Source organism: Polistes dominula, unplaced genomic scaffold (genome assembly GCF_049000335.1).
Source record: "Polistes dominula isolate Pdom_NZ unplaced genomic scaffold, Pdom_raw_medaka contig_16, whole genome shotgun sequence".
Classification (NCBI taxonomy): domain Eukaryota; kingdom Metazoa; phylum Arthropoda; class Insecta; order Hymenoptera; family Vespidae; genus Polistes; species Polistes dominula.
The window spans coordinates 5,708,630-5,731,732 of NW_028301040.1; the positions used below are offsets into that span (position 1 = coordinate 5,708,630).

At 29.4% G+C, this 23,103-nt stretch overlaps 1 protein-coding gene across 1 annotated transcript in view; it reads right to left on the reverse strand.

The window, feature by feature from the left end:
• Positions 1-12,086: 12,086 nt before the first annotated feature.
• LOC107066180 (dystrophin, isoforms A/C/F/G/H) overlaps positions 12,087-23,103 on the reverse strand; it is a 334,345-nt gene continuing 323,328 nt past the window's right edge. Inside the window, exons 42-52 of the mRNA XM_015320544.2 lie at positions 17,858-18,117; positions 17,473-17,631; positions 16,803-16,939; positions 16,495-16,699; positions 16,117-16,202; positions 15,706-16,033; positions 15,505-15,616; positions 14,784-15,422; positions 14,580-14,694; positions 14,154-14,243; positions 12,087-13,235 (exon numbers count right to left, since the gene is read on the reverse strand). Coding sequence (XP_015176030.1) covers positions 13,123-13,235; positions 14,154-14,243; positions 14,580-14,694; positions 14,784-15,422; positions 15,505-15,616; positions 15,706-16,033; positions 16,117-16,202; positions 16,495-16,699; positions 16,803-16,939; positions 17,473-17,631; positions 17,858-18,117 — 2,244 coding nt within the window. The 3' untranslated portion in view covers positions 12,087-13,122. The remainder of the gene's footprint in view (positions 13,236-14,153; positions 14,244-14,579; positions 14,695-14,783; positions 15,423-15,504; positions 15,617-15,705; positions 16,034-16,116; positions 16,203-16,494; positions 16,700-16,802; positions 16,940-17,472; positions 17,632-17,857; positions 18,118-23,103) is intronic.

Below are 23,103 nucleotides of genomic sequence, written 5' to 3' on the forward strand. Positions count from 1 at the left end.
ATCCACGCTATAGAATCATCTTTTTTATTATACTTATGTGCCACGTGTCCTACGCGTGTTTGCTGGCCCCCCAAAAAAACCATTTCAGTAGGGATGAGTCTTCTTTAATTCTTCCTTGTTTGTAAATGTGTGCGGGTGTCTATGACCATGAAACACACTACGAGAAACAAAAGATTTTTTAGATCACGAATATGATTTATTATTTTTTGTTTCATTCATTTATTATATTATATTTATATAAAATTTTATATATATATATGATGTATAAATAAATAAACTATAATATAATAATATTATATTATTATATAAATTATATGATTTTTTTAAACGTATAATAATAATCGTCTGTAATTTGGTTCCTTGTTTTCCTTCATGAGTTTATAAAAATCAAATTGCAAAATAAAATTGATAAAAATGTAATTTTATTTTTTAAGATGATGATGATGATGATGATGATGATGATGATGATGATGCTTAAGTATTTCGATTAGTGTTGCTATTGAAAGAGGTAAGCATTGATATAGTAATATTATTTCATTTTTAAGTTGTTTTTGTTTTATATCCATGTATGTAATTGGAGGAAAATGAGATAGAAATTATTGTGGTTTGCTAAGACTTATGTTGGTACATAAATATTTTAACTTGAGTTTCTTTTTTTTCTTTCAAAGGTAGAAATCGATTAGGTAATATTTTGTTTTATTTATAAATTTGTTTTTGAATTTTTCTGTTTCTCTTTTCAATGTCTGTCTGGACATGTATGTAAATCGAGATAGAGAAGAAAATATTAAATTTCGTTCGATGAGATATATAATATGACGGTTTTAGTTGATACCACCTGGCCCGTATATCGCTTGATTGGACGTGTATTTAAAGCTTAGAAAGAACGTTTGTACGTTTCCTGCATATTTTTTATTATCCTTCGCATATATTTGACGCGGTATCACGTGTGTGTGTGTGTGTGGGAACTTTCGTTGAAGGTTATACTCACGGTCTCTCCCAAAAGATCACTTTTTAAATTACGATTAAAAGACTGTTCGAAAAGACAGTCAATTAATACAAGTACATTATTTAGTATATATATGATAATTTGATTAGATCAATGAAATATCTTATCTTTCATTAAAAATGATTTACAATTGATGCTGAATACATTTCATTCTTTATAATTGATGTTTCTTTTTTTTTATAAATTTTTATTTTGTTAGATAAAAAATATTCAGTTGAGAGAACACACGGTAGGATCAAATGAAACTCCAAACAATCAAAATTGTATCGACCCTTGTAATTTCTCCTGCCCCTTTCGATCGAACTGTGGAAAATCGATTGGATCCCCCTTAGGTGTGAAATTGTGTATGCCACATGGCACGCGTTAAAAAACCTCAGTATAATAACAAATAACAAAACAAAAATGAATTTGTTTATTCAAATATTTGTGAAATAAAAAATGATACGAATTTGGATAATTTTGAGATGGAGAGAATAAATCTGGATCAAAATCAATGATGGAAACATAATTTAATGTTTTATGTAATATTCATAAAATTGTGATTGAAATTAGAAATATTTTTAAAATAAGAAAAATATGTTATTTAATTAAAAGTAATAATAATTATAAAAATAACTATAATAAGTTTTTTATTATTCAATGCTATTATACATATATTTATATTATATTTTATTTATATTATATTATGTATATGCTAATATATATATATATATATTATTTATATTATATAATAATATAAAATATATTATAATAAATAATATAAATAAAATGTTATTGCATAGAATTTGTTAAAAACAACGAATAAATAATATTATACAGATATTCATTATATTATTTTAGTAGTATGAGTGTTAGTTAGTACGACCATTCATGGATCACAGAAGATAATGGTTTAGCATGTATCGTAGGTGTCTATCGAAAATGAATCTTCCCTTGGTTGGTCCGGTACCGATCCAATTAATACGCCATATGATGTTTCCGACGGAACGGAAATCAGCTGAAGGGGAGCTAAGGGAAGCAGGAAAATGGGCGTGAGGCCTTCCAGTATATCGGACATTCAACTATAGGATATTCTCAGAGTTAATTGCTAATCGTTAATCTACCCTACTGTAATTCGTCCAGTCGGGACGCCATTTGGTCCTCTGATTTTTACAATCAGGATATTCCTTATTAAACTTCATTTTCAACATTGCTAATTTCAAATCTGTAGTGTAAACAAAACAAAAAATAATTAATTAACTAGTTATCATTTTATCCGAATGTCTTGAAATTATTTTCTAAATTCAATTGAAAATAAAATTATACAACAAAAAATAAAATTATATTCAATTTATTCTTATATTTATTAAAAAAGAAAAAAAAGGAAACTAAACAGATAGTTTCGAGTTTGAAAAATGGACTCTTTTTTTTTATCTTGCATGAATAGATTAAATTTTATAATGAATAATAATTATAAATGTCTAATTAATCATGTTTCTATCATAAAATTAAATCTTGAAGGTTTTTTTATCTTTGAGTGTCTAGAGACACAACACCGTAAAATACACGCATGTTCCAGACGAAGAAAAAGAGGAGAAAGAAAAGGAGGAACATGAGAAGGAGATGGAGGAGGAGGAGGAGGAGGAGGAGGAGATAAAGATGGAGAGACACGTAGTATCACTCTCTCCTTCGACCCGCGACCAAATAAGTACAGACCGGGCTTTCCCGTTTAAGGCAAAGAAGGCGATAGCGCGAAAATCCAAAAAGTGGCAAAGCGAGGGAATCTCCAGGTGCAGATAGTATAAAACTCGTATTTATGATTCCGTCAACGACTACGAAAGAGAAGGAAGGACAGAGAAAGCTTCCAAGTTAACTTTGGAATGTTGAGTATTCCCTTCCATCCATCCCTCTCCTTCCCAACCCTTTCTCCAACCATTTCTTATTTTCGATTACGATTTTGTCCCCGTCTGCGCTGCGGGTGCCAACTACCACCGGCCGATTCTTTTCATACCAAAATTAAATGTCCACAGAGATAAAGAGAGATAGAAATAAGAAGATGAAGGGAAGGGGGACAAAAAAATTAAGAAAAAAAAAGATATTTGTTAAAAAACGACACTTTTTGCTCTTTAGCAAAGGAAAGACAAACGGAGAAAGTCGAATTACGTTTCATCTTCTTTTATTTATTCTTCTTCCTCCTCCCACCCCCTTGCCTTTCGCCTCTTCTTCATCTCCGATCTTATTCGGTGCATTTTCAGAGGAGCGTGTGCTTGGTGACAAATTAAATTGGGTGAGAAAGGCAGGTGGTGGCATTTTGGTCATCGATCTGCGTTTATGTATGTCGAGACCATTCTGCGCTCATAACGCGCGAGCGCACGCGTGCACATCATCATGTTGGGATGAGTGGTGCATCCTTTCCTTCCTGGAAATCTTTTTCTCTCTTTCTCATTCGTAACTACTCGATTTAAAGAATGAATACCGATGAATCTTCGATCACGTTGGTATGATATGAGTACCGCGTGATTAATGAGTTTCATGATACATGATATGCGATTTAATCTTCTTGCTGAGATTACTACGTCAGGGATTGTCAACCGATAAAAATAATTAAATTCAACTTATTATCATATTATTATTATTATTATTATTATTATTATTATTATTATTATTATTATTATTATTATTATTATATAATGGTATTAGTTTATTGTAACGTTTATTTTTGTAAATATTAAGATATAATAAGTAAATTTAAAATTAAAAGGAAAAAATATGATAATAATATTTAATTAATTATTTTAAAAATTAAACTGAAACAAAGCTAGATAAATAAATAAAAGATAATAAAATAGAAATAATAATTAGTAAGGGTTGGAAAAATAAAATACAAAATGTACAAAATAATTTGCACAAATAAATTAATAAAAAAAAAAAAAATAAAATAAATATAAAATAAGTATAATTAATATTAAAATATAAACTTATTAGTAGGTGTTAAAAAATCCCGCACAAATCTATTTATACTTTCAACCCAAGAAAAAGAAGAAGAAGAAGAAGAAGAAGAAGAAGAAGAAGAGAGAGAGAGAGAGTGGGATAAAAGAAAGTTGAAATTTCGAAACTAGGGAGTCTATTAATTTCCTTAGTGATGATATACGAGGTCAATCGAAGGTAATATGATTTTGACTTTCACTATGGATGTATGTAAGAAGAAGGAAGAGACGATACAAGCAAGCAATTCTGTGATATCTGTTCCGGGGAGCCCAACATCGAAACCGATCGTTTCTCCGATCTGTGATCCAGGTGAAGCACGAGCACGAACGATCCGCGTCAGTTTTATCCCGAGGGGAAGGCACACGAGCAAAAAGAGAGGCGACGGACGCGGTTCGAGATAATTGGAAACTTTGCTTTCCTTCTTCGCGTACCCCATAATTGGAACTTCGTACGTTGACGCAATTACACACCAAGCGTAAGTACACGCGTTATGGCTACCATTTTATCAAACGTTTTATTACTTCTAACTTACCACCATATTTTTTTTTGTAAATATTTTTTTCTTTTTTTTTATGAAAAATCTTAGCATTGACAATTAAACCATTTCCATCAGTTTGAGTATTTTAGGATTTACAAATTTTAGGATTAAAATTAAGTGTTTAGGATGATACCAATATTTTAGGATAATATAGTTGAAATATCTTAAAGTATCTTTGCAATCTATAATCTTAGGATCTGTGGTTTGAAGTACTCTAGTTTAACTATTTTAAAATTTACACTAGCAATATTTTAGCATGAGGGTACAATAATTATGATACGTATCCTAGAATATAATAAATAATATATAGATAATATAAATATAAAATATAAATATAATATATTATAAAATATAAAAATATATATAATATATTATATAATATAAATATATAAATCCTAGAATATAATAAATATAATACGTATTCCCTAGAATAAGGTTAAACATAAGAAAAATTTCTAATACAAAATTTTAATATAATCGTTTAAAGATAAAAACAATCATCATTATGATAAATCTTAGAACTACGCTTGGTTTCAATTATGATGAGGTTCCAATTATTGCAAATTTTTAAAATACTATAAAATAAAAATATTGGTGAAGAACAAGACAATTTTCCTCGCACGATCGATAACTCGTCAAACGTATCGAAATTCTTGGATCGTTCGATCGCAAAACATCAAACTTTGAGGATGTTTCAATGAAAAAGAATCAGGATTGTTTGGTTGTAAGTAAAATTGGAAGAAATGTTGTCGGTTCTACCCGCAGATCGTCGATCTACAACAAGGGTACAAACGGAAAAGTGTACGAGAAGAAAGACAGACGATACAGGTGGTTATGGAAAAGGGCCACCTGCGCTCGAACAACTTCCAGGAGCAGAGTAGAAGTCTCTTCTTATGGTGCATTCGTATTCGCCGCCTTGCCCGCATTCGCGTTTCGATCTTTTTTCCTCTTTTTGTTTTATTTGTTATCCTTCCTTCCTTCCTTGTTTCTTTCTTTCTTTTTATCTCTTTACGTTTATTCTCTCATCTTTATCTTTCAATTTTTCTTTTTTGTTTTCAGGTACTTGCACCTTCTTCTTCTTCTTCTTTTTCCGATTCGGAAAGGTATTATTCGGATTTTACTCGAAAACGGCAGCCGTTTCTTGTAACACTCGATCACGTATCACGGAAACGTGATTACCCTTGTTTTCTTCGATCTTACTTTACTTCCTGAAATAAAAGAAGAAAAGATAAAAAAAGAATACAAAAAGAAAAATAAGAATTCGTCAATATTCACGTGGTTTCATTTAATTCATATAATTTACACGTATGCCTGAATTATCATATCATCGTTAAAAAAAAAAAAGTAATAGTATTAACGAATGAAAAATAATATGCACAGTAGTCATGTACCACATGTATCTACATGAGTTTAAAAAATAATAAAAAAAATGATGAGTCCGTTATTTTATTTCACGTTGAAATAACGATATTAATCTTAGGTACCTGTGTATATATATATACACCAACAACGTTACCAAACTTAACGAGCCGCCGACTAATATTGGGTCCTTAATTTTGTCAGTGTTCGAAAGGTAAGATTAAATTTGCTTGTGAGAGTAAGGTGTGTGCAGATTGCATCCCATAATGAGCAATCTCTCACTCTGTCTTTTAAGGTTTTACAACGCTCAAACACAAACGAGAGAAGAAAACGCCCGTACGAGTACGAAACGACAGGCTATTATGTGAGAGAAGACCTTTGAGAAAAGAATCAAAACAGGTGCAACAACAACTTTGAGAGTTCTTCATTTAGCTACACTTTATTTCATTATGATTTATCGTATTGTAACATAGTTTTAATACTAATTGTACGTAAAGTGCAATGTTTTACTTGAAATTTAACGACAATAAAATTTGTTTACAATTTATTTTGTTTAGTTGAAATAAAAAGATTTTTCATTTGTTTTATATTCATTGCATTGGAATAATGTAGAATATAATAATTTATATTTTTTTTTTAAATTATAATATTATATATTTTTTTTATTTTTTATTATCATTGATAGAAGGAACAATATCAAATTTGTCAAGATTTGATTAAAGGAATGGGTTTTAAGATCTTTCGTTTATTTTATAACCTGACGATGAGTTTTAAAATATCCATCGATGTTATACTTGAGTTAATTATCGAGCATTAAGTTTTTCTTACTAAGTAACCACCTTGGTTAATTCGGTAAACCGATGTTCTTTTTAAAGGTGTCGATGAACATCGGAGACGAATGAAAATAATTCTGTAAGAGAAGCGGTACTTTCAGTAAGGCAGAGACATCGAGTGAAACTAAAAGAAAAAGTTTATAAAAAAAAAAAAAAAACAAGAAAAGAGAGTCACATTCACGTATACAATTACGAACACATAAATAACACCGACATACGTAATTCTTTCGAATTCATGTTTTAAGTACTTACTTACTTACTTACTTACTTACTTTTGGTTTATATCTCGTATTTCGAAAGTATTTGTGTATGAGTGTGTGTGTGTATTTGTGGGTATGTTTGCTCGTGCGTGCGAGAGAAAAAGAGACAGAGATAGGTCGCGTGCCGTTACGTTTACAAACCTAAATTGTAGTCGGCGCGTATTTCGTGCATGCGTCTTTAATTACAACGGGCCCGCGACGTTTTTGCAACACGAAATGTGCCAAGTAATGTAGACCCATTTGCAATGCAGGGATATGCTTTCGTTACGAAGCTTAATTGGGAAGTTAAAGTTTCTTGGAAGTTGATGCACTTGAATAATATATTCAACTTCACCCACATTTATTGTGTTACATCGATTTGTTCCATTTAAATATATTGTGCTTTGTCATTTTTTGAGATTTTTTTTAGTATTAGAATTTTAACTTAAAAAAAAACTCAACTATTATATTTACCCGTCATCTATTATTTTATATAATAATTAATTCTTTCAAAGGTGTAATTATGTGCGTGGATTAAATTATTTTCTTTGTAAATATACTTAACCAAATTTTATATATTTTATATATTTATTTTAATATTTTATTAAAATTAATTTTATATAAATAATAATAAATATAAAATATTATATAATAATATGTAATAATAATAAATATAATAATATATAATATAATAATAATAAAATAATATAAAATATATAAAATATAATAATATATATATATAATATAATTTTAAATAAAAATTAATTTATATAATATTTTATAATATTAAAAAATATATATATATAGTATTTAATATTAATTTAAACATATCCCTATAAAATATATGAATGCATATAATATATATTGAAATAATAAAAATTAGGAATGCAATTAGAATGCAATTAGAATGCAAACAATTAATTTGTATATCATCGATTAAAACGTAATAATAATTATTTGTTAATTTATTGTGTTGCGAAATCTCGAGTAAAAGTAAAACTAAAAAAAAACCTAAAAAAGGGAACAAATTGTAATCTCGTGCGACAAACGTGAGTCAATTTGAAATTTATCACGCTCGAGTTCACCAATGGGATAATCGAACTTCCGACACATTCGTGCCAGATCTTGATCTCGATCTCGATCTTCTTATATATAAAAAACGGGTGTAGTAAAAGAAATAAACGTAACCTTATGCGTATTCAACTTTGTGTTCATTTATATGTGTCCCTATGCGAATGTATTCAAATACGAGTGTGTTATGCGTGTGAATATGGACTGGAAATATCGAAATATAAAAGACACCGAATGTGCTGGGATTAGCATATCGAATGAACCATCAAAAAATAATGTAGATATGTGTTTAACTGTATGCGAAATCGAACTTCAATTTGTATTTTTATATCGTTAAAGTTGCAACCAACCAACCAGTGGCAAAATTCTTATGGGATTGGGTGCTTTTTTTTATATCGATCAAATATTAAATACAAAAAATTAATGAGAATTATTTTCCTTGTATAGAAAGCTTATATTTTATTTATATATTTTAAAGAAAACAACAAAAAAGCAGATATGTGCAGATGACACACGGTAGAAGTGAAAACACTTCGAAAAAACCAGTCATCAAGAAAATGCAGAGTATTGGGAGTAAGCTAATTGTAGGATTTATTTTTTATAATATTTTTAGCATGTATAGAGCACTGGTATGACCTTGGGGTGGAGGTAGCTAACGAAAACTATCCTTTTTCAAATATTAATAATCACAATGGAATGTTGAATGCGATAACCATAGATGGACACCAAATTCGTTGGATGTTTATAGAAGGAAACTTACCCCTGTCGTAAATTAACCTAAGTAAATATAATATATTATTTTTGTGAGATTTAGGTATCTGTAAATCTTTCTGTAAATCTCAGATATCTTTTACCATTTGTCAACAACGATCAGGAATTTTTCTTTAGCAACTAATTCCCTAAACCTTAATAAAAAGTACACTGTATACTTTACTCATCACATTTTCTAAATGTTATTAATATATTTATCTCTTTCTCCTTTATTTATCTCGTTGAAACGTATATTTTATTTCTTTTATTTTATATTTATATAAAATATTATATATTTTTTACATTTAAATTTGGTTATGGATTTTTTGTTAGATAAAGTTCCAAAATTACCTAAACAAATTTTCATTTTAAAAAATTGACACCACTCGATAATAATAAAAAAAAAAAAAACGGGATCCTTATGGTTCTTTCGTTTTTTGTCGGAACATCTAAAGGTAATAAATTGCAACGGAAAATCTTTAGTCGTGTTGACCAATGATAAAGAAAACCTGAGATTCCAAGAAAGGATATATTATATTTACTTATTTTATAAAGGGTGTGGGTACCTTTCCATCGACAAATATCCAACGATTTTGGTGTCTATCTATGGCTATCGTTTTCGGTATTTCATACTAAAATAAATGTTTCATACTAAAACCAATCGTTTGAAAAATCGGTACGATGACTGAAGTTTTTTTCATGGCAACGAAGGGGGCTCTTTCGATGTTCATTCTCAAACTAAGTCAAGTGTATGATAATAAATAATTAATATAATAAATATAATATAAAAATAATAGTGTATATATATATATATAATAAATAATTTACTAAGAAACTTGCCAAACTTTTTTTCAGACATGTGTGGGTTAAACACGTGCGCAAATGTTTAGCACGTGTGTATTTAGGAACGTGTGTACATAGGCAATGATTGAGGGTGAAGGTGGGGGAAATAAAGAAAGAAAGAAATGAAAGAGAGTAAGAAATAAAATAATGATCGAATTTGGTAATATAAAAGTAGGTGTCGTGTAGAAATAAATGTTCGTGTTGGTATCAGCAGGTGGATGATATTTGTTGGCTCGTGATGAAGTAGTACCTGAACTGAGTTTTCGTCGTATCGATACTCTACTCACGGAAGACAGATTCGATTTCTCCAAATATATTGGTCCAACATGTGGTTGGTAGTGGTATGTCGGCCGCAGCTGATCGATTTCTTGCGATAACGTCCTTCGTGAGTATATATATGTATATATAAATGCGGATAAATTTGAAATAATTCGTGGTACTACCTTTAAATCAACTTCCTTATCCGAAATTCATATTCATTATCATTTATTATCTAAATCGGAGAATCAAAGTTGCGCAATGTTCTCATTTTTTATTTTTTTTAAATATTTTTTTTTATATGAAAGTTTTATTTTAGATTCATTTATTATATTTTTTGTTTGTTAATTAATAGCATTTTGTTCACGCAAGTACTATGCTAAAGGAAAATGATAGATTACCTGATATGTTGATGACGTTTGTTAAATGATTTCTTTTACATACACCTAGGAATTTATTAACAAACCCAAAAAATTATGTTGCAACGAAATATCAAATTTATGTTAAACCGAAACAATTTAAATTATTTTATATACACTTAGGAATCTATTAACAAACAAAATAATTCTACGAAGTATCAAATTTACATTAAATCAACAAACTTTGAAACAATTTCAATTATAAAACAGTATCAAGTCACAATATTTTATTAAACAAATATTAAATGATAAAGTAAGGTAAGAAAATTAATCAAAAAACTTTTATTTGTTAAAAAAAAAGTACCGTGTGAAAGAAAATCCCAGGTGTATCTATCCACAGATTAAAGATAATAGATAAGACGTATCCGAAAGTTTGAGAAAACAAATAATGAAGACAAAAAGGAACCCATAGTTTTTTTTAATAGTCGTTCATTTGTGCCCGCTTATGGTAGAGACCAATGGTTCTTGCTACCCGGATGGTGGTTGGTTTATTGTACTGCCACCATTATTAGGAATCATAAATTTAAAAGGTAGGATCAATCAAAAAAAAAAAAAGAAAAAGAAACAAGAGAACATTATTTTTATCTATAGAAACAAAAAGTTAGATGATCATTGAGATAATAATCTTAATTTTCTTCGTGATTTTAATGATTCGCGGATATTTAGTGGACACTTTGAGGACACTTGTCCGGACACGGAAACTGGAAGACACGCACCAACAAACTTGTGTTCTTTTTAATGCAGCTGCACTTTCGAAATCTCTCTATCTATCTCTCTCTCTTTCTTGTCCGATATTTTCTCGACTTGTTTTTTCTTTTTTTTTTAATATGTTGGAACGCAAACGTTCGTTCAAAAGTTCTCTTTTTTTGTTGTTGTTATTATTTTATGTAATATTAATTCCTTGTTTATTAAAAAAATTAAAGAAATAAACCAATCCAATAATTACAATTACGACTACCTCATTATTTTTATAATAATTATATAATAAAATAAAAGAGTACACAGGATATTTCATTAAATATATAAAGAGAGAGTAATGAAAAAAAAATTATTGAATAATAATAATGAATAATAAGGACGTACTTATTTGTCTATATTTCGAAAACACGACAGATTTATTTTCTAGACAACTTTTTATTACATATCAGAATACGATTTCTACGAGATGATGTCAGTTTGTAAATTAGATACTTATCAATATACTCTTAAATATATATGTAACATTCGGCGTGCTTAAATAAGAGACCATTTTGCTATCGGTGTTCGTTTTTAAAAAATAGGAAAACTGATGGATCAAATTGGATGTCAACAAATTAATTCCAAAAGTTACAATGCAGCATGTGTGTCTCTCTGTCTCTCTCTCTCTCTGTCTCTTTCTCTTTCTCTCTTTCTCTCTTTCTGTTCCTTTTTCTTATTTTCTTATTATCGAATAGAAAATTTGCTCAACTTGTTTATATGTTAAATGTGTATCTGTAGTAGAGTATATGTGCGTGAATTTTTTTCTTTTTTTCTTGTTTTACATGTGTATACATAGATGTATGCATGTATTTATTTCATGTGTACATAAATGACCATCGCAATTCAATTCAATTAGATACATTGAAGTATCTAACTCATTTCTAACGCATAATTCTTTCTACTCTTCAAAACCTTCAAAAAATCACGACGTGTAAAACGTGTATATTCGTCATTTCTGTCAATGTTGTCGAGGAAGAGCCCGTGGCAGTGAACAGAATGGGTATGTATTTTTTTTTTTTTAATATAGCCTACGATTTATAGAATATGCAATTTGATACATTATTATTTTTTTATTTTATTTTATTTTATTTTATTTTATTTTACTTTACTTTACTTTACTTTACTTTTTTTCGCATGCATTGTATGATATTTTTTCATATGTGTGATGTTTACTCGTTTTCCTGCGTATATAGTTATTTATAATTATTTATCTTGTTTCTCTTTTTTATTCCTTCATAATTTTTTTTTAATTATAATCATATATGTGTGTGTGTGTGTGTGTGTGTTTGTGTGTATGTGTGTTACTTATCATAATTCATATTATTTTTCTCTTTTTTTTTTCGTGTAATAAGTTCAGCTAGTAAGCATATAACGATTTATTTTTTCATTTCTTTTTCTTCCCCCAGTCTTAACCCTTCCCTTTCCCTTTCCCTTCACCCAACCACCCTTCGCATATTCATTCGCTCGTTCGTTTTTTATTCATTTTTTTTTTTGTAATTTTTGTAATTTTTTATTTTTTCATGATATGACGTATCAATATGTATGTGTAGTTTTTAAAGTTTCATATGATATTTTTTGTTTTTTTTAATTCTTATCAGGAGATCATCGCCAAAGTCAAAGAACCCATTATTGGTAGTCTTTATTCACAAAATTCAGCTATACAACGGTATATATCAAAAAACTTATAAAATACAAAAAATCACTATGGCGAGTCACTCCTGTTTCATTATCATTTGCACGATATATCATTTATATATATATATATATATATATATATATATATATATATATATATATATATATATATATTTATATACCATATGCTCTTGTCTTTTGTGATATGCATATTAGAGCCAAAAAAGTTTGACGATATTGATCATTTTCAGTAGAATAAGATTACGTTTGTTTTTTTCTTTTTTTTTTTCTTTTTCTTTTTTCGTTTCTTGATATTGGAAAAGCCGATAATATGTATCAGCGAATTTTTTTTTTATTTTTTATACTAATGTCTTCTTTTTCTTATTTTTTTTTTCGTTTATTTTCATTCAGTATTTCTGGATACCAATGATGAAAATAAAGTTATAGCACTAAAGAGTCGTCTCATTCATCCTTCGCGTTCCTTGAATGCCGGCGGTTGTGCACTCTGACCATTTGACTTGGATGAATCTTCGCTGGTCATCACTGCTACTAATTCGCCTACAGCTTTTCCAAGGTCACCTTTAAAACAAATTATCAAATTAGTACACATATTATACTTTATATAATTTTATTTTAGGTACAACAACACATGCGTGTAAAAAAAACAAATGGGACGATATTGTGTTATTGTTTTTGACATTAAAGAAGTTTTTAGGGCAATATGTTAATTAATTATGGTTAATTTCAACGTTAAAATAAAAGATGATAATAATAATAATATTATTTATATATTATGTTATATATAACAAATATATGATTTGTAAAAGAGATTGGACGAAATGTATTTCAAATTGTTATTAAAATATCATATCATAATTTAATAATATTAAATATATATATATTAAAAGAAATAATTACAATATCCCTTACCTTACATCCAGCCTGTAGCGTGAAAGCAGTAAAGCTTAATTAATATATATCATGCTGAATTTAAAATGAACCAAGCGATGCGCAATTATCGATCGCTAAATTATTAATTAAATATTTATCGAAACTTGACCAGATAAGCAAAGGTGTTTATTCATATATATTATATTTAATATTGAAACAAATGTAAATACGAAAATTAGTAGACATTTAAATATTCAGGGTGGTATCCTGTAATTGGTGATACAAAACAAACAAACGATGACTCTGCACGAAAAGTTAAATCAAAAATATAGAATATAAATTGGTTGGTATAAGACACACTTTATTTTTAAGAAAAAAGCAAATTTAGACAAAATTAGACAATCATCAACAGGTTTGATTTGAATTACCAATTACAGGACAAATTGTTTATACATGAATAAATATGTGATTGATAAATGGTCAAAGTATCGATTGAAAAGCAAAGCTTTTTCGGATTAATATATTTTTGTTTTTTGATCGTACCTAAACGCAATAAAGAGAGAAGAAGAAAATGAAAATGAAGATGAGGAGAAATTTAGAACGAACCTGCCATGTTCAAGAGATTACTGTGAGAATGCGGCGGGGGTGGTGGTCTCTCTAAGCTGCCCACTCTGCCCTCGTTCGAGCCTCCACCACCTATACCATCATATATACACCCAATGGCGATAAGCAGAAACTTAAGAAATGTCTTGGTCGTTAGATGATTTGGTGTATATGTATGAGAGCATACGTGTCATTATTTTTTTTTTTTTAATATCGACACAACACATTATATTAGGTTCCACATATTGCTTGATATTGATTTACTGCTAACCGTATAAACGATAAGAAGTGTTAGTTATTGAATAGTTCAGTTACAATGTATCCCAGTGTTAATAACCATCGAAATTTTGGAAATGAGCGTTTAAAAGAATTAACATGTTTAAATGATAATATGCAATAAATACTAATGAAATCATCACATGAAAATACCTGGAGAATCATGGTAATGGCCATTTATTTTTCCTGGCGAATCGGTAGCTAATTGAGATGCTGTTACACTTCGTATTTGTAATGTTCCTGTTTTTGACGGTGAGGAAGCATTCGGCTGTTAAATTAAATATAATAGTTAATTAAGGAATATTTCAAATAATAATATTATTTATTTATTATATAAATAGAATTTTTAAAGTTTACCTCATCCAATAATTGTCTGAGTCTCTGCAATTGTGCTTCCAACTGACGATTGTGATCTTCTAGTATTTGCATGCGGGCTTCCAACCTTCCTTTGTGCTGCCTCAACATTTTAGCTTCGTGAATCATATCGGCATCGGGTTGTCTCGTGCCATGACCATCTTCCGGAGTTGATCCTGGCGTCTGTTTCGAACGTAACCTTTCGTATTCAGCTTGCAAGTTAGCATTTTCTTCCTCGAGTATATGTATCATTGCTTCAAGTTCTTCTCTTTGTTCAGCATCGATAGCAGCCATAACTTGAACAGGACTTTTAGGGACGTTTACATTGTCACCACCGTTCAGACTCTGACAATAATGGGCTATCAGTTGATGTTCATCGTCACTATCAGGAGTTGAGTTGCTTCGTGTACGTGACAATTCAACTTCGGCTAATCTAGACGCATACATTTCTAAACGAGAATGCATATCTTGACTGAGTGAGCTATGTTGTGGTGAAGGTGCTGGACTCTCCAATGCGTCACCCTCCAACACAGTTTGAACGGGTAAATAACCAACCCTGGGATGTTTCTTGAAATATCGTTTCGATTTGAATTTGTTACGCAATGCTCTTGTGAAATCTCGCACGTCCTCTCCCGATGTTGTCTGTTTAACAAAAAAAAAAATAATAATCATTTGTAAATGTATATATTTTAATTAAGTTAATATAATTCGTAAATATACTCACAGCTGTGCAATATTCTTGCATCGGGTGAGTCAATTTATGATTCTTAGCTTTTCTACCAGAGAAAAAGCAATTCTGGCACATGTCAAAATTGAAACACTTTAAACATCGGTATCTGTAATAAACAAAATAATAATTAGAGTATTAGTTAGAATTTATTTAAAGCTTATAAAATGTATAAAATAAATGGGATAGGAAAGTTACCTGAAACCAATGATTGGATATTCTTTACAGATGTTGCATTTAGCTTGATGCTTTGCACTCTCGGCTGCAGAGAGTCGATGAAGTACAGGCAACCATACCATACTTTGCGGTTCTTGTTGAAGCCAACTAAGAAAGTGTACAGCTTCGATCTCGTTCTTGTCCTTTCCTGCTTTCTCGAAACAACTACGAACACTTGGCTCGATATTGGATCCTCCAAATGCTGCCACCTCACCCAATTGTCTTGGTACTTGTATACAATCGTGCAACAGCAATCCCAATTTTCGTTGATCGACCAATCGATTTGGATCGGCTATCAGTCGAAATAGATCTGCGAATGATTTTAATGAGATTTTGTTTTTTTGTGAACAGTATCGAACAGCCGAACAAAATTTTAATACGGAAGTTACTCACATCTATATTTTTCTTCCAGGTGACCCTTGCAAAGTAGCACCAAACCAACTTTGAAGGAAAGCACACGAATTTGACCGGTACGTTGACTGAAAGATTAAAAAAATGATATTTAAAAATTTTTTAGATTTGAAGATCTTTACAATACATTAAATACATTTTTTGTTTATGTAAAATATAATTCTTTAGTAAAATTGCAATAAGCTAAGTTATAGATTTTGATCAATCCTATGTTAAAATTATTTATTTAACTTTTAATTTATTTATTAAAATTATTGTTTCCTTTTTTGACAAATAAATGATGAAAATAGATAGAGTTAGACGAACTATGTGCAAATTATTAAATTGACTTTTGTATATGTTTGAGTAGCAGCAGTTTACCTGTCGTATACATTAAGGAGCCAATTGATTGCCAGATCGATACACAATGGTACAGATACTTGAGTTGGATTGTCCGCAGCTATGATCTCATAGAGAGACGTCAAAACGGTCACCATATCAGGAATGTCTATCAGTTTATCGTTCTGGGCACGGAGACCGTGTGAATCGAATTGTTCCAATGCGGTTGATAGACTCAACAAATCCACTGTGGAACAAGATAGAAGCATAATAATCAGTTGACGACGTGAAAAGCACAGGTACGCTTGATCGACGTTTATCAAGAAATATATATATATATATATACTCACAGCACAATCGTTTCTGCACGGTGCGCAATTTCATCGCTGTTCTATAAGCCGAAAAGCGAACCTCGTTCAAATCCGCTAGCGAGGACATTAATTCAATCATTTTCGGATGATCCCAATGCGTTGTTTCTAGTTGGTGGCTGTAATAAAATCAAATGTCATTTTTTTATAATGTTAAATTTATAGATTTCTTATTAAGAACATTTTGTTTAAGGGATTAAACGTAGTAGGTTTGAAGAAAATTGTTTGATCAAGTTTCTTTGAAGTATATACAATTTAAAATAAATTATATTTATCATTTGATAACCAATATTTAAATATTTCTAAGATTTGTTTAAAAATTGATCAAATATTATTATTTAAAATATTATTATTTAAAGTATTATTGCATAAAACAGGTTACTCGTTTGCTTTAACTATTGCATATTTACACATTTTACGCAATTAACTTGATAATTATATTTTACTAGACTTAAATTGTAATATATATGAAGAAAAAAAATAAATTTATATTATGTTTTGCAAAAAAATTAGGAAAAATTCTTAGTCATAACTTGTTAGGGGAATTTCTTTCTACACAGTGTGTTAAGGGGCACGATTTTTAAGAGTAAATAAAAGAGACCTGGTTATAGGGTTAAAGGGAATATAAAGTAAGATAAGAAATGTTGATTACTTGATATAGTAAGGCACTTTGGCGGGTGTAAGGGCTCTCTCCCATGGTAATTCTACGCTGCTCGCGAGGAAAGCCTGACTACCCGGAGTGCTGCCATCCTTTCCAAATCCGCTTAGCAACTTGTAACGCTCATCAACCGCCACTTGCAGCACCTTCCATCTAAAAAGAATACAAAAATATAAATAATTAATTATATAAATAAATAATTATTAATATCATTTCTCTCATATCGAGTCATTTATTGTTTATTATTTTTTATTTTGGCAATAGGAATTGTACTTTCAAAATTATCTTAAGTAAAAGGATTAATTATAAGTTACGATTTGCTTTGTGTTTTAAAATGGAGATATTAATAAAAAAAAAAAAAAAAAAAAAGACAAAATACCTGCTATTGAGATCTTCTAGTTTAGCCAAAAGAGCGTGAGAAACGATGACGCTGCTAGATGCAAAGACACTTGCTTGATCATTCGTGTCTTCTATGTTCCTTTGAATGGGTACCAATCGTTCACCAAACTTTTGCAACTGTTCAAGCATTTCCGACGCCTCGTTGGCGTCGTTTGGATTTTGCCAACCACTTTGGATTGCCTCGGCTGCTGTCATGCGGGACGAGAGATCCTCAAGACACTTTTGGAAGACACATATTTTCTAAAAAGTAGACAAAACAAATAACAAATTAGATTAGAAAACGAATACAAAATTTGTTTCATTTAAATAAAATAATTTAATGCAATATCGAATAATCGTGAATCGTTTGAAAGAATTAATAAGAAAAAAAAATCACATACACGACCCAGATAATTAAATGAAACACTTATATATATATATATATATATATATATGTCTGGGTAGATATTTTTAATCGTTCCTTTATCCCTTGAATGAATGTGAATAGAGGGATTAATTTAATAAAGTAATATCAATTGGAGAGAACAAATACTTACTTTATTACTTTGTAACGATATCGAGAAAGAAATAAGAATAAGAATAAGAATAAGAATAAGAATAAGAATAAGAAATCTTTCTTCGTGTATTCAATTAAAAGCATTCATCTTATCTCATTCGTTCTTTTTAATACGTATTTCATTATCTCTAAAAGCAACAATTTTCTTTTCTATCATCCCCCTTTTTTGTCATCTTTCCTCATTCTCTCCTTTTCTTTCTAATATAATCACAAAATGAAAAATCAAAAGGCGTACCTTTATTCATGGTAATAATATTCCACGTGAAAGTAATTACGCTATCGAAGTCGTTAGGTAAAATCAATAAGGTGAAATCTTTTTTACTTTGGAAAGATTTTTAATATCCGAACCAGTAACCGGTGCTTACTGGGATAATATTAAAACGAAAAGAAAGAAATCCGATGATTTTCGTGAGAGTTGAAGTAAGAGTCGACGGGGGGTTCAATTGAAAATCGGCGAGTGAAGGGGGAGGAAGGGTTACGGATAGGAATGAGAGAAAATCGTGGTGTGACCGAGGTCGAAGTAATTTTTCTTCCGACTTGGCACGGTGTCTGCGATGTCATTTATTATGTAGCCAAGCAAGCAATTAAAGTTCACTCGTCCGTATTCAACCCCCCTTCTCAATCCCTCCTTTTTTCTCTCTCTTTCCTCCATCTCTCTTTCGCGTGGTGGTCCAAACGAACTTCTTCGAATTTATTCAAGTTAATTGTCTGGCGCCGTCCAATATCCAACTACTATTGTATACATAGACCCTAACCCATTAACGGCAATTAACCGTACAGAAGGACCCCTCCGATTCTTTCGAACTATACGATTTATCCAATGATATAAAACACAAATCACTGATTTATTTAAGATCAAAGTGTTAAATAATGCATATTATATTATTTTTACATAAAATATTATTAATAATAATAAAAATAATAATAATATAAAATAATACTTAATAATAATATATAATATTGTTATATCGTGAACAAACACATATTGAAAAGTTGATATCATCTTTGCAATTTTTTGGGAATGCATCGTATTTTTAAAGATAATATTAAAATTATGCGAATAATAATTTAAATTAAATATAGAAATATTATTTATACTAATGAGTAATAATGTTATTTAAAAAAAATATTTTATGTATTATATTTTTATTATTTTTATTATATTAAATATATATTTTCTAAAATTTAATTATATAGAATAAAATGTATCGCAATTAGTTAATGCATTACGGTAATTAAACATAATACATTTAATTAACGAATACATTATTATTATTATCATTATTTGAATAGTCTATGTGATCATTAGACATGAAATAGAATTAGGCGTGAAATGAAATGGCAACGACTGTGCATTGTATCCTCACGTAAAGGTCATTTTCGTTGCAATCACGACATCGAGAGGACAAATGAATTCGTGTAAACCGATTAAATTGCATGCTAATGTCCCTTTTCCCAACCAACTTGCATATTCGAATACGTTGATTTAAACGCGATAAAGCAATTACTATAATATATAACTTTACGGTAGGAGTACTCTTCAAGTGTTCAACGTCGATCGAACTTTCGTGTTTTGCTACGTTATTCGAGCGTATTTCTAGTACCTATACCTACAATTCGATGACCAATTCGAATCGAACACTAGATAGCCTACCTAGCAGCTATAGCTAGGAGAGTGCTTACCACTTTTCAAATTGTTTTTCTTACGAGTACAGAGAAATTACCATAGTATGTATATACATAGATATATACTAACTCGAGAAATTTAAATAGAAATTCGAAGCTACTTTTCTAATACGATGTTTGTACATTCAAATCAAAAGTGATGTATTTTAAATAAAATATATATGTATCCAAAATTAATATAAACTCTGATTGTTATACAGAAGATATTGTAATTAATTTAAATATATAAATTTTAGAAGAGTATTGTTTTTCTTAATATAATAAAATCAAGTATTTTTAATTACTTCTAACTTATAAGAATAAATACAATGAAAAAATAAATTCTTTTTCGTCACTGTGTCACCGTATATCTGTCACACACATGCATATAAATATTAGAATAAATAAAAATATAATACTTCTTTTAATCCGCGTCCCTTGGTTACCCTTTTGAAAATAATAGAAAGAAAAAAAAGTGAATTTTTTGCCCATCGTTGCACCGGAAAACCCAAACACACGATAGGGAAAGAATTAAAAAGGGGAAGAGTAGTAGAAGAGAGAGGGGGCGGGGATTAGCTCATAAATAAGTCCGAATATCTCTGGGGCGATTTTCTGTTATTTATTGGTCATCGGTGGCAACGGCGCCTCGTTTGTTGGCACTACGCCATGTGAATCTATTATAAGTCTTGGCTCGTCGTGCTAAAACTCGACTCCAGATTCCTTCCTTCCTTCTCCTATCAACGGATTACCCTAGACCTTAACCTCACCAACCTTATGTTTCTACCATAGCTAGATACAATTCCAAGTCACGTTGCTTTAAGTATCCTATTGTTCCGTGAGAACGGATTTTCAATGTTTTAACAACACATTTTCATTGATATTTTTTTTATGTCTTCTTAGAATTCCATTTATTATTAATAGATATGTATTTTGTCATTTAATATTAATTTGTGACATTATATGGGTTCATAATTATGAAAGTGGTTTAAGTCAAAATTAAAAAAAAAAATACGGGTTTATTATTTTAATATTGCATTTTATTGCATTATATATTGCATTATATAATTTATATATTTTATATATAAATTAATTATATATAAAATATATATATATATATATATATATATATAATACATAATTATATATATATAAAATAATTATAAATATATAATAATTATAATATATATAAAATATATTTTTTATATATTATGTTATTATATTATTATTATATTTTTAGTAGTAATAGTATTAATCTATTATTGTTGTTAGGAAAGTAATAATTTTTTTTTATCATACGTACTACTTTAGTCACGTTTACTGATACACAACTTTACTCTAAACTTCGAAAATCATTTTAAATTTTAGCAACATATATTTTTCTCTAACATAATTTATATATATATATATATATAAATACTTAATTAGTTTATACGAGAATCTCTCATTACCCATAAATAACTATCATAGTATATCGTATGGAACGTAAGTGAGTTAACGAAGACCTCATCTTCAATTCATGGAAGCACCAAGCAGCACCACGCCGATTTGAAAACGATTCGAAGAAGAAGAAGAAGATAAGTAAAAAAAAAATTGTAAATGAAGGAAGAAGATAGGAAAAAGAAAGATGAGGAATACAAGCTGATAAATCATTTTAATTTCTAGCATTCTTATTTCTTCGAGATCATACTTTTTTTATTTTACTTCCCCCACTTTTAGGATTTTTATATTCATTCTCTCTCTCTTTCCCTCTCTCTCTCTCTCTCTTTGAGGTGATCGAAATCCCTTAGTAGGCAAACGATCTGGTTTTGCATGGATCCACGGCAACCTTATTTCCACTCGAACGTGGGTTCGTCTTAGCCACGAGTTGTTAATGGCTTCTCGTGCATTCGATCCATAATTAACGAAGCTTCGTTAAAAAGAGAAGCGGTATCGAAGTCGTCGTTGTCGTCGTCGTTGCTGTTCTCTAAAGGGACGATGTGAAATAAGAAGAGAAAGATTAAGTGGAAAGGAGGTTTCCGATAAGAGGGACGCGATAAAAAAGAAAAAGAAAAAAAATGGATAAGAGGGAAATAAAAAAGAAATGAAAAAAAGAAAGAAGGAAGGAAAGAAGGTTTGAACCGGTCGGAATGAAAGAGAGTGAAAGAGAGATAGAGATAAAAAAATATTTAAACCTAAGCGGATGCTCTGTGTTGTGCATGTCCTAAAGGTTCCTCCTATATGAGTTCGAACATTTTAAAAAGCGTGCATCGATTTTTAAAATTTGTTTTATACATGTTATGTATATGTACGATGGTATTGGAAAATTAATATTAAGTATTATATCTTCCTTCGGATCGTTGTAAACGAAATTCGTGTGTGTGTGTTTTTTTTTCCTTTAATATCGACGTATAATAATTTGATAAAATCTATATTCTTTTCCTACATTAAATTTTACAATATATATGTAAGAGGTTCTTTTTTTTTTAGGTTTATGTATATATTAATATAAAATTTTAATAAAGCATAGAAATAATAAACGAATTTATTGTTTTCAAGTTAGATACTAACTGTTATATCAAAGAATGTAATAAAAAACATATATATATGCGTGTATTTTCAAATGTTAAGATAGTCTCGTGTGACGCGTGGAAAAGAGGTGTGTCGTTCGTTGAACGATAAAAAGGATGATATGTGAATTCATAAAGTCATAACCACGAATATTGCATACACGATTTCATAGTGGACGTTTTATTATACTATTTTCAAAGATGTAACGTTAACTTTATTATATGCAATTTTTTTTTCTTTTTGTTATTAATATTGAATTTATTATTTTTTTTAAACACAATTGCGCGAGGTTTTCAAATATTTTTCATATAATTGAACATGGTGTATAAAATAAGAGAGATTGCACATTTATTATATAAAAATTATTATTATAAGATTTCAATATAATTTCTCTAATATATTTTGTTAATTATTTAATATTATATTTATATATTTATAATAATATCTCTCTCTTTCTC